This window comes from Nematostella vectensis, chromosome 4 (assembly GCF_932526225.1).
Source record: "Nematostella vectensis chromosome 4, jaNemVect1.1, whole genome shotgun sequence".
Classification (NCBI taxonomy): domain Eukaryota; kingdom Metazoa; phylum Cnidaria; class Anthozoa; order Actiniaria; family Edwardsiidae; genus Nematostella; species Nematostella vectensis.
The window spans coordinates 17,194,084-17,206,217 of NC_064037.1; the positions used below are offsets into that span (position 1 = coordinate 17,194,084).

General features: G+C 43.3%; 2 protein-coding genes across 2 annotated transcripts; one reads left to right on the forward strand and one right to left on the reverse strand.

The window, feature by feature from the left end:
• The first annotated feature begins 1,393 nt into the window (after nucleotides 1–1,393).
• LOC116606006 lies at nucleotides 1,394–5,621 on the forward strand. Its single transcript, XM_048726973.1, has 7 exons — nucleotides 1,394–2,397; nucleotides 2,478–2,779; nucleotides 2,972–3,527; nucleotides 3,605–4,222; nucleotides 4,302–4,440; nucleotides 4,510–5,237; nucleotides 5,309–5,621. The coding sequence occupies exons 1-7, from the start codon at nucleotides 2,050–2,052 to the stop codon at nucleotides 5,507–5,509; spliced, it is 2,892 nt and encodes a 963-aa protein (XP_048582930.1). The 5' UTR covers nucleotides 1,394–2,049; the 3' UTR covers nucleotides 5,510–5,621.
• On the reverse strand, nucleotides 5,299–8,149 carry LOC116618448. The gene has a single exon (XM_048726974.1). It carries the CDS (start codon nucleotides 7,594–7,596, stop codon nucleotides 5,818–5,820), a length of 1,779 nt encoding a protein of 592 aa, XP_048582931.1. The 5' UTR covers nucleotides 7,597–8,149; the 3' UTR covers nucleotides 5,299–5,817.
• Nucleotides 8,150–12,134: the final 3,985 nt, after the last annotated feature.

A 12,134-nucleotide genomic window follows, 5' to 3' on the forward strand; every position in this document is an offset into this window, starting at 1 on the left:
CGGGACGGTGTACTTCGCCCCGTGGGCGGCGTTTAGAGCGTTCTCCTTGGCGTTACTAGTCGCTTTATCGCCAGCCTTGGAGCGAAGCTTGCGCATGTTTTCTGACTGTATGCCCTGCTCCAGGCGGTCCTATCTCTCGACCTTGGACAGGTAAAGCTCCTCATACGTCTTGAAGACGTCGTAGCGGTTGGTGTCCTGGAGCGTTTTTCCTGCAAACGTGATTTTCAGGCGGCTCACGAGGTTTCGGCCGACGTTGTTCACGACGGTATTATTTGCTTGGGCTGAGATGGAGAGATCGAAACCGACCCTCAAGGAGCCAGGCATGAGCCTGACGCCTTCCGATAGCTTTGGGACCGCCACATATAGCGTCTGGCCTGGGGAGGCCGTCGACGGGTTGAGAGTGACCCGGTGAACAGTTCTCTCGGCTTTCAACCCCAGAGGAGTTCTGGGTGTTCGTTTGGCCTCTTGCAATGTGCATGACAAGCACGCGAAAAGAGATCGACAGCTGAAGACGTTTCTGGCTATATACAATCATGAAACGTCTCGCGCGCGTCGCAGAAAAACGGCGCCAAAACTTTGCGCCTTTTTTTTCAGCCAACCAAAGGCAATAACTCACAACAACATTGAAACCAACGCTACCAGAAAGACAGAACCAAACATTAGGCTAGCCTCATCCGCTGGCATCTCGAGTAAGTATTTTATTACTTTTTCAATATTTTTATGAATTGGAGAGTTGAACCAGAACTAGAAGCCGGACGAAGGGAAGGGGACATAAGAAAACGGTCTTCCTCACTCCCAGGACCCTGCTCTTTCGCCACAGGAAGTCCGAAATCGATAAAAGGCCTCTCGAAACGCCTGCAAAGGAGGCCATGATCGGGCTACGAATGTCATCTTTACGGTGGAAGCATCGAGTAAAACAATCTAATACATTCCAATGCAAAGAATATATAAGATAACGTTGTTTGATAGCGAGGTAACCAGAAAACCCGGAGAAAACCTTGTGATTTCTACTGCTATGCGGGTGAGCGGGTGAAGAAGCTCAAAATCTTGTGACACCCGCCTAATGGGTGAGTTGACAGCTATGCATGTCTACCATCTACTTTCTGATGACATCGTGTCATCCTATCTATTTTCACAAATGACAGACAACAATTGCTCACCATAAATGGCGTACGGCTTCTCTTGAATTCAGTTCAAGAGAAGTTTTTACATTTGTGGGTAACTTGTTATTACATTTGTGGGCTCTACAGAGGGTTGTATAGGGTTGCATAGACTGTATAGGGTTGTAAAGGCATTATATGATTATAGATTGTAGATGGTGATGATGTGAGTGATGACGACGATGTGAGTGATGATGATGATGATGTGTATGATGGTGTATGATATCCTCAAAAGGATATTTTCATTAAAATGAACCGATAATTGTGAACGCGCGTCTCAAAAAATGAGGAACTGTACGTATCGGAACACCGCCTATTTATTCAAATAGGAGAAAAATACTTTTCCTTGTCAGAAATCAAACCAATTTGAATGAATGCAGTACAGTATGGCAGTGGTAAACAAATAGTAACAAATGACAAGCATCAACCGAAGACCTGTGGCAACAGCAAAAGGCTGAACTATTGCCAAATATGAACAGGAACACAGGTTCCAAGACTGAGAATTCGTGCCATAACCGCTATACCCGCCATACCCGGAGTATCCGGTGTATTCTAAACAAACTTGAACATTCTTTGATTATGAATTCAGTCTCGACCTCATGCTTAATCTATTCCATTCAACAATACTATGACATTAGTAGTAACTGTAAGTTTCTTACGATTTAGAAATCGTTCAACTTTGTTCTGAATACACCGGGTATTCCGGGTTTGACGGGTATAGCGGGAACTGATCGAATTTATTACTCTTGTGTTAGTTTGTAAGTAGAATCATAGCGGGTGTTGTTTCACGCATGTTGTTGTGAGAAATGCATACTTTTGTTTTATTTCTACTGAGTTACGTAATCATCTTTGTGTTCCCTATTGAAAATGAACAAACAACCGTCTTACAATGGCATTACTGAAACTACCCAATGATAAAGCAATGTGGCTACTCTATATAAAGAGACAGAAAAAGGCAAGAATCAGTTCATTCACTATGAGTAAGCCGTGCTCTCAGCTCAACAGCAAGCTCATAAGGGATGCGGCCGAATGCCACCTCGTCGGACCAATACAGAACCTCTGTTCTGTCATATCATTTAAATGCATCTGGAGGGTAGATGAAATAGAAAACGCGTGGTCGTGGATTTGTTCAAAAAGAGAAGAATGCGATACAGCGCTGGCGAAACTTAAAGAAGTCTCATTTTTCTTCTCTGCCATAAGCACGTCTAAGCTGAAGCAAGCTAAAATGTCTGAAGAGGTAAGATTGTGAAAACTATATAAACATATTTTTTTCGCTATTTACTTTCTTTAAATATACTTTTGGTTTTTTTTTTGCAGGCAGCAAACGAAGAGTCAGGACGAGATGACGAGGAGACGGTCGTTGCATCTCAAGTTTCTACGCAGGGGAAGCAAATATATCCTGCGATTTCCTACTGGGTTGCATGCCAGACTATTAATGGGTCGCCAGTGAATCCCCTGACCATACAGAGAGCGCTATCGGGCTTTGGAATTGAAGTGTATATGTCTAGGACTTCAAGGAAAAAGTCAGTCTTTACAGACCAGCTATGCCAGGTTTTGAAAGACCACAAGAATCCCTGCATGGTGGAGTTCACAAACAAATCATTTCAGTTCTTTCTAGGGTAAGTGGAAATAAACACATTATTATGTAAACGGGGATATTTTCCGTAATTTTCATGCCTTTTCGTGCCCCTTTCCCTATTTTCCACACATTAAGGTTAAAATAACACGAAAGTTACCACGCTAATAGCATTCAACCTATGTGCCGATTAATGAAAATAACCTTAAATTGTCTTATTGTTTTAATTATACAGTAAACTGTGTGATGAGCTGGGTGAGGAGATAGACGAAGAAGGGCTATTCGAGGCAAATGAGCATGTTGTCCGGATAAGAGTTTGCAGGCAAACTCTTCAGACAATCTTGCGAGAAGCAACATCTAAACTTCACAAAGCAGGATTGCAACTTGACTGTTTTGGCCTACTTGACGAATCCCTGCCGTGTTCAATTCCAGTTGAAATAACACCCCTGTCTGGTCCTCTTGCCGTGCTAATCAAAGACATCGAAAGGGCAATGGATAAATTAGAATACGTAGCGTTCAAGGGATGTGTCTACCATCTGACCCCTGGAGCCACCTACACATACAGCCAGTTGTGTACCATGAAAGCATTCCTTCACTGCCTGATGGCGAACAATGGCTTCAGAGATAGGCTTGTGAAGCACTTCCCACGAGTGCTAACCATACTGGGCGACGAGGAATGCCGAATGATTCCCCAACTGCACATAGAACGAGACTTGGTGGAAGTGAACGACGGTTGGTGCTGGTCATTTGCATCTAATCAATTTGTCAATAACGCCATCTCAAAAAGTCAGGTAATAATATCGTAATGGTTAAGTTAATGACACGGCTTTCGGGACCTAACAAATGCATTCTTTGTCCATGTTTCTAGAAAGGCCATGTATCGCCGAGAGCATTTATCAAATATCGCCATACAGATGAGCCAAATCCACGATATTTTAGGGAAACATTACAGAATAGCCTGGATGACAGTCAGATAGCGGAGTTCCTGCGAGACTTTCTTGACCTCTTCCGTCCGAAGGTCTATAAGCAGAAAGTACCATGTGCCATTGGTCCACCGGACAGCGGCAAAACTAGTTTGTTTGCACCCGTCTTCCAAGTCATCCCACTGGAAAGAATTGCACGCGTCACCAAGCAGAAGGGCTTTTCAAAATCAATGATAAACGCGGAAACAGAAGTAATCTTCCTGGATGAAGCGTCCGAATCAATCCTTGACATTGATGACTGGAAGATCTTGTGCCAAGGGGGGTATACAGCCCACGACGCAAAGTGGAAAGGTGCGGCTGGATTCAAAATGACAGCATCAATGTTCATCACTTGCCAGCAGGAGATGAACTTCGGGCCACTGCACAACGCCGCCATGGATAAGCGGCTCAACAAGTACACCTTTAAAAGCCTTCTATCCGTCGATCCCGAGGCCCATCAATGGCTGTCAACCCATGCCATGGATTGCATTGTGTGGGCTTCCAGGAATGCAGCGCCAAGACGGGTAATTGGTTTACTGTCAGATAACTTAGTCTAATAATGTGTTTGTTTTTTCTCAACTTGTTTAATTAATTTCCTTACAGTCAAGTGCTCCAACACCTGCATCAACCGATGCAGGCCTGAGTTTAACAGAAATCGCACGGGTGGCGGCAGTTGATCTGTCTGATGGGGATGCTGACGAGGATTGCGTTGAAGAATCTTGCTGCAGCAACACGGAAACAGGCAAGTTAAGTGCGCGTTGTATTAAACTTCAAATTTAACCACTAATTAGGCTTGCTTCTACCTTTTTAGATGGAGACGAGGATAACCATTCTGGCACTGACGCAGAGACGTTCAACAAAATGGAAGCTGAGTATCGCAACTGCCAGCCATTCAGCATGCGAAAGCGACAGCTCAACATTTTACTAGAGAAGATGAAAGGAGAGAGGAGTTTGCGCCAGCAACTAAACAAGGCCCGTAAATCTAAAATGCTGAAAAGCCGAAGTAAAAGACTGGTGGATCTGGGAGTTCCACACAACTTGATGGAATTATTACCGGAAGACCCCGAAGATCCAATGCCCGAGGAAATAATCGTGGAACTAGGCCGGATTAGAGAGGATCACCAGAAGTCTGAGGCTGAGAAGAGGAAAGTCATGGCAAGAGCGGCATTCGAGAGCCATTGGGTGAGAGCGACTGAGACTAAGCTGCACCGATGTTCGTCGAGATTGCAATCAATCACGGACGAGGCGTTGAAAAGCGCTAAAGCGTTGGTGCAACTTGTCAGCGACAAGCTCAAAAGTCACCATACCAACACTGGAACTCTGGCTTGCGAGACCGCTATTGAGGAAAGACGGAAGGCGTTCATCAGCTGGGGGCTCCTCGACCAACGATGTGCGCACTTGTTGCTAAACTTATGGGATCCGCTACCGAGCTGCGACGATGAGGCAGACAGTGACCAAGATTCTTTGTTTCGAGACAGCGGATGCCCATCCCAGACACACACCCCTCCTCGCCAAGGCTCAAGTGACGATATGCCAGAGGTAAACATGTGTTTTTGTTACCTTTTTGCTGATCAAATTATTCGAGCCTTTCTCGCTTTTGTCCATTTTAGATACCAAAGACCCCATCATGGAGCCCAAAACCAAACAGATGGGAATCACCAGGGATAGAATTGATGGCATTCACTACACTGGCCAAGCGCCGTTCCCTCACCCAGACTCCAAAGGGGCGACGCAACCGACTCAAGTTTCGTAAACCGCAACCGACAGACAAAAGGCAAACAAGACTGGACGGTTTTCTCAGCCAAATGTAATCTTTTTTTATGTTCTGTAAACACGATATTCTTCCTGATACTCTGTATAACAAAGTCGCCATAAAGTCTGAATAAAGTCGTGTGCCCGCATATACGCACAACGCTACGTAATGATACCAATTGTCAAGATTACTTAAGAGATTAAAGGTATTTTACCTACACAAATACAATTAAGGGTATTCGTAATGCACACTTTGTAAGACGCTTGTTAGTCCGATCTTGTGGCGTGATATATTCAGTTTTACTAAATACAAAGAAACATGTCGAAACGCCAAAATTAGAATGACTGTAAGTACATCATGTCCCACCTAGCCTTTCCTGTCTAAGTGGTTATCTATGGTGGTGTATTTTCTGTTTGCTCGATTGAGCAACGAGTTGGGGCTCCTCCCTTTTTGGAAATGGAAGTCGGGGTCTCTTAAGATCGAAGTCCACTGTCCGAACCCGTATCTTTTGAGACCAACTTTAAGATACTTGTCCTCTTCGGGCATAAATAGGAGCGATTTTCTGCGAGCCGGGCACAGTTCTGTCATCAAAAAAGCGTCTTCGCGCTTCTGCTTTGCCGGTAGTTTTCGGGCTGAAGGCTTCATTCTCGCTGCTGGCGGTGTGGAGATTTCTTGAACTTCGTCCGTTGAAGAGCACGACTTCGTGCAGTCGTCTTGATCCTCTGAAGAGTTTGAAAGGTCGGAGAGCCTCGTTAGAACTTCTTTGTCCAGCTTGGTGCCACTGTCGCCGTGTAGTTTTTCGAGGCATTCGCGCGCCTTTGTGGCGACTTCGCGTGAACGCTGCTTGCGATAGTGCACTTTGGCGACGTTCGAGCTGTGCTTCTGATCTTCAGAGATGGCGCTTCGATCGGCACTTTTTAGCACTTTGCAGCTAGACGTCTCGACGATTTGTCGGTATCGTGTGGGGTGAACATACTTGCCAGTCGCTTCAAACACAAGTTTGCTCATCAGCTCACCGAGCTTGTTGTGCTGACCCCCGTTTCTCGTAACTAGGACGTACTCACACTTGGGTTTGAGTAGCGGGCGAATGTAGGTTATGTATCCCTCGAGCACACTCATGTTTGTGTCGGTCAGAAGGAGCGAGTCGAAGCCGTACTTGCCCGCTGTTTTGAACATTTTCTGGTCGACAAAACCTCCGTTAGTCTTGGCAGTGCGCACCATGTCCACAGTCAGATACTGATACGTCATTGGCCGCGAGCCCTTGACTTGGATAAACAGATAAACGGCGAGAAATTTAGTGGCAAACGACAGATCAAACGGAGACGCCCTGTCGGGCGTGTCCTTGCACGTTCTCAGCACGGCCTCGTAGCGGGGCAAGTAGCGAGACACCACACCAAGGAGCTCGTCCATGGTTGCCCAGTGCCCTTTGGCCTCTAGCACATCGATGTCTAAATCGCTAGTCCACTGTAGTCGCATCATTTTTGAGACGGTCTTACGCACCTTTTTCAAGTATGTGTCCGTCGTAGACAGCCCTCTAAGCACCGCTTCCGATACTCCGTTTACTTTCCTGTAGGCCACTAGTTCTGCAATGGCGTCCAGGTATCCGATTCGACCGGCATGACCCAACTGCCACTCGCTCTGCATTGAATCGGCAAACTTGAAAAGTAGATTAGGCGAACACAAGCAAAAGTCCACAATATCTAATGTGAGATGATCCTCGTCCTCGCTGCAAAATTTCAGAAACTTCAAGCATTTGCTAACCAGTTGCTGCGCTTGTCGATCACTTTTGCAGCCCCCACCACTGCCCTTGAGCCACGCGGTAAATTGCTCAGCAAACGTGCAAGACATGTCAAACGATGGGACGCCATTACTTGAACGTCGTTGCCCCTTCTCCTTTTCCATTTGGCTTCGGGAAGCTTCGATGTCTGAGTCGCTGGGTTTCTCATCAAAGTAATAAAACCATGGGTGCTTTTTCTTGACGTGTTTTCTACACCCTCTTTGAGTTCCAAACCCATCGTTATGGCAGTCTGGTACAGGGCAATGAAACAGCCCGTCATTTTCGTCTTCTTCTAAGTGCATTCTTTTTGGTTTCTTCGCAGCATTTGGAAAAGGCGACCAGTTTATCACATTACCCTGCTTTACCATCTCTTGTCAGCAACGGTTAATGCGAGAATGAGAAACGTATGCGGCGTACCGCATGTTTAATGCTATCAAATAAGTGAAAAGAGCCAATCAATCACTGCCACGCGACAGCCTCGAAATAGTGGCAGCAGTCTATTGGTTGGGCACGATAAACCAAAATGGCATGCCCAAGCAAGCCTCGGCATGCCCTTGCTTTTGCACAGCTTGTGCGAGTCTAGGCATCGCTTTGAAAGATCATATCTTTAGAGATTGAGAAACAAAACCATAGATGCGGAACTTTTGTTCATGTTTTCGAAAAAGGGAACACCCCACTTCGGTCCATTGTGGCCCTTTTGTTGTTCCTTTTCGCAAAGAAACGGCACCATTTAGGCCAAATCGGTCCCACTGTTCCTATACTTTTAACCACTTAGGAACAGGCGTTCCCTTTTAAGTCTATTAACCGTAGCAAACAGGAACTTTTGTTCTTTTTGAGTGGTGGTCCTCAATTGGGAACGCGTCAAAAAAGGAACTGTTGTTCCTAATTGCATCAATTAGGACCAACAGTTCCTTTGTGGGCTTCGAAAAGGGAACATTTTGTTCTTCATTGTACAAACAAGTCCTTTTGTTCCGAAGCGTGCCATTAGCGTTCCGATTCTTCACCTCTAAACGGAACAACCGTTCCGTTAAGTGATAATTTATTCAGTTCCTTTCGCGGATATAGGAACACAACAAAAAACACGCGGAACTGTTTTCGAATTTTAAAACGTCTCGTGTGTAGCTCAATCAAAATAAACCTCAAACGCGAATAGAGCAAGCCCTCATAAACTACCTCAAGCAGTATCACGGTAACTTTGGCGTTCTATCGTTGCGCATACCGAAATTAAATGCAGAATAATCAAATTAGGGAAACGTATATGATCGTTTTCCAAATTTTTGTTCCTCTGCCTTTCGGCTCGCTGGCAGATTTTAACGGTCAGTCGCACTTGGAATATTGAGGTTCGTGAGGCATTGCTCTTTCGATTTGCATTCAAAAACTAAATTCAAAAGGATGTTATCATTAAAATGAACCAAGAATTGTGAACGCGCGTTTCAAAAAATGAGGAACGGTACGTATCGGTACAGCGCCTATTTAGTCAAATTGGAGAACACTTGTCGTTGCCAGAAATCAAACCAATTTAAATTAATCAGTAAAGCATTGCAGTGGTAAACAAATAGTAACTTATGACGAACATCAACCGAAGACCTGTGGCAACAGCACAAGGCTGAACTATTGCCAAATATGAACAGCAACACACGTTCCAAGGCTGAAAATTCGCATTTAATTAAAAGTAAACAATCAGCTAACAAAAATAATAACAAGTCAGAGAGATAAATCCCATCAATACACGCTGTACCCGCCAACCCCAGAGTACCCGGTGTAGTCAGAACAAAGTTGAACGGTTTTAAAGACATAATCAACTTACAGTACAACTGGGATCAATATTGAAGGGGTTTAACGCATGGGGTTGAGACCCATACACCGGGTACTCCGACTATGGTGGTTATAACGGGAAATGCCTGAATTTATTAACAGAACACATCCAAGTTAGCTGACAATACCACTTAGGAACAGGCGTTCCCTTTTAAGTCTATTAACCGCAGCAAACAGGAACTTTTGCTCTTTTTGAGTGGTGGCCCTTAATTGGGATCGCGTTAAAAAAGGAACTTTGTTCCTAATTGCATCAATTAGGACCAACAGTTCCTTTGTGGGCTTCGAAAAGGGAACATTTTGTTCTTCATTGTACAAACAAGTCCTTTTGTTCCGAAGCGTGCCATCTACGTTCCGATTATTCACCTCTAAACGGAACAACCGTTCCGAATTTATTCAGTTCCTTTCGCGGATATAGGACACAACAAGAAACACGCGGAACTGTTTTCGAATTTTAAAACGCCTCGTTTGTAGCTCAATCAAAATAAACCTCAAACGCGAATAGAGCAAGCCCTCATGAACTACCTCAAGCAGTATCACGGTTATTTTGGCGTTCTATCTTTGCGCATAGCGAAATTAAATGCAGAATAATCAAATTAAGTAAACGTATATGATGATGTGAGTGAAGAATACGCAACTGAGCATCATTATATGCAAAATATGAAAATAAACGTGGTCAAGGCAAGATGTTTCACTGCTGTCCGTATAAGCGCTTTAAAAGCGCTGTAATTATCATTATCTATCATTGGCACCTAATATAGGATTAGATAAATAATATAGCAATCGTCGGTAGACCACAATTGTATGAGAGGAAACATTGTGAGCTGACATACGAAAAATGACTCTTTTGCTTTGTTTATCAGACCAGACTTGAATTCGCGGACACAGGGATAAAAATTATTAAATAACGGACAAAAGATTTTATTTTTATTTCATTTATCGTTCTCATATTCAAATTTTCGCGCCTTCCTAAAGTCTGATCCACCACAGCGCGCCAAATACGAACTTGAGAGTTCGTATTTGGCGTTGTAACGTAACACATTTCCGTTTATGATCAGAGGATAAGGTTTTTTTCGTTTAAATTACCGCGGATAAACCATATAGACCTAGGCTCGATTACCAGCCATGTTTGTAAGCCCGCAGTACAAAGAGTCTTAAGACCGCAACATCCGACATCGTCTCGGGGTCCAACATAGAACGTGTTTAGCGAAATTGAGGAAAGAAGCCAGGGAACATGAACCGAATCCTACGCAAGTGCTATCGGTTTCCATACAGACATACTCCAAACCATCACGTCTTCTCCTACGTTATAACTACCACTTGTGGATCTCTTATAAGCACACACTGAAGTTCGGCGGATAAAAACCATGGAAAACTATATCATCAAAGCTTTCATCCCTCGATTCCTCCCCCCTTCCCTTCCTGTATTCGTTGTTTGATCGGTATATCTTGCCTCATTGGCTAAATGAGAGCTATCACACTGTTCATCCCACACTGAGTTTGACCGAAAACCATGTTACATTCCAAACCGTACGGATTTTTCTTTCAATTTTGATTGTCTTATTAATATGTTTATAGAGCTTCGAACGTGCCGTTGCTATCATGGTTATGCTAACATAAATGCAATACCTAGTCGTCAAAAACAGGGTTCGCCTGCCCTTTTTTTTCAAGAAATACCCCCGCTTATAAATCGCACTACTAATAGTGAGTCATACAGGCACTTCTGAATTTCCTATCCTAATTCAAATGAATCCTTATTCAAATAAATCTTTGAGACTGAACTAAAATACTTTTCCCACTGGTAGATCAGATAACTCCAAGCATCGAACAAGGAGGTTAGAAGCTCTTCTTGCTATAAGGAAATACAACTGGCGCTAGATCAAAGCTACTTGTTTTATCGGTAATTAGCAGTCCACCTCCCGCAAAAACCTTAGGGGAAAAAAAAAAAACCCAAGCAGTAGTGCAATACACTCTTTTTGTTTTGTAAGAACCTTTTTATAAGGACTTCCAGCTTGAATAAGTACATTTCTAGGCTCATTTAACAGCAAATTATTGTTTTGTTAGTGTGATGCGTTCTAATAAAATGCCGAATCATGTTGTGTCCATAACTCCAACCTTAAATATTATTGATATTCATAGTTTTTGTAATTATCTTCAATACCCTAATCGGTATTATGTTTTTATACTGAAATGTTAAGAACAACCTAAAGAGCATTTTCAGCCTTAAATGCTCCAAAAATTATAACGGTCCAGTCTCAACTGAAAATTAGTCATTTATATATATATATAAAACAGAGTCTACTGAATTTGCCCAGTGTCAGGTAGCATTGTGGACGTAGTTATTGATGGGCTATTTGTAATTCTTCTAAGAAAAATATCCCGGACCGAAAGAATCGTGTCTGCTTTCCAAGAATAACTTCATTTGCTTTCTGCTAAAAATAGGCGCGTAAGGGCGCACTTTCCGAAAATAAACAGAATGACGTAGGGCTTTATATTTCGTTGATATGCATATCATAACGTTGTTCTAGAAAAATGTTGCAGCAAAGTCACCAGAAGGCCCAGCTGATCAATGTCAACCCCCAAAAAGCCAAAGTACCAAAACGCAATTAGCTGTATAGAAGAAAAGAAATGGATTAGAGGGCCGACTATTTAAAAGAGAAATGAAATAAGATCAGTGTCTGGTGTATTTTGCGTTGGTTGTCGGGCGGCATTTATCAAAAATACTAAAAATGTCTCATGCGAAAGAGATGGATTCTAACTGCCTCCTCTCGTTGCCCCTGGTTGCCAACCGGTCTTTTCAAAATTCGAGCTCGAAGCGCGTGGGTTAAACTTAGAAGATCAGATAAGTAGCTTAAACGTGTAATTTCTATTCTCAGCACTGAGAGTATTGTACCATAAAAGTTTAGCTTTCGCAACCCTTTTTTTTATTTCTAAAAATTAAGATTGTTATCGGCTCACTCTTTATTTCGCTAGTAGTGCGTTACCTTGCCCGGGAAAAAATATCAAAATTCAAGTCTCCCGTATAAGGACATCATGACCGTATATGGTATGAATATACAATCGTTTATGGTCACTACGCATGTCATGGTTTAGT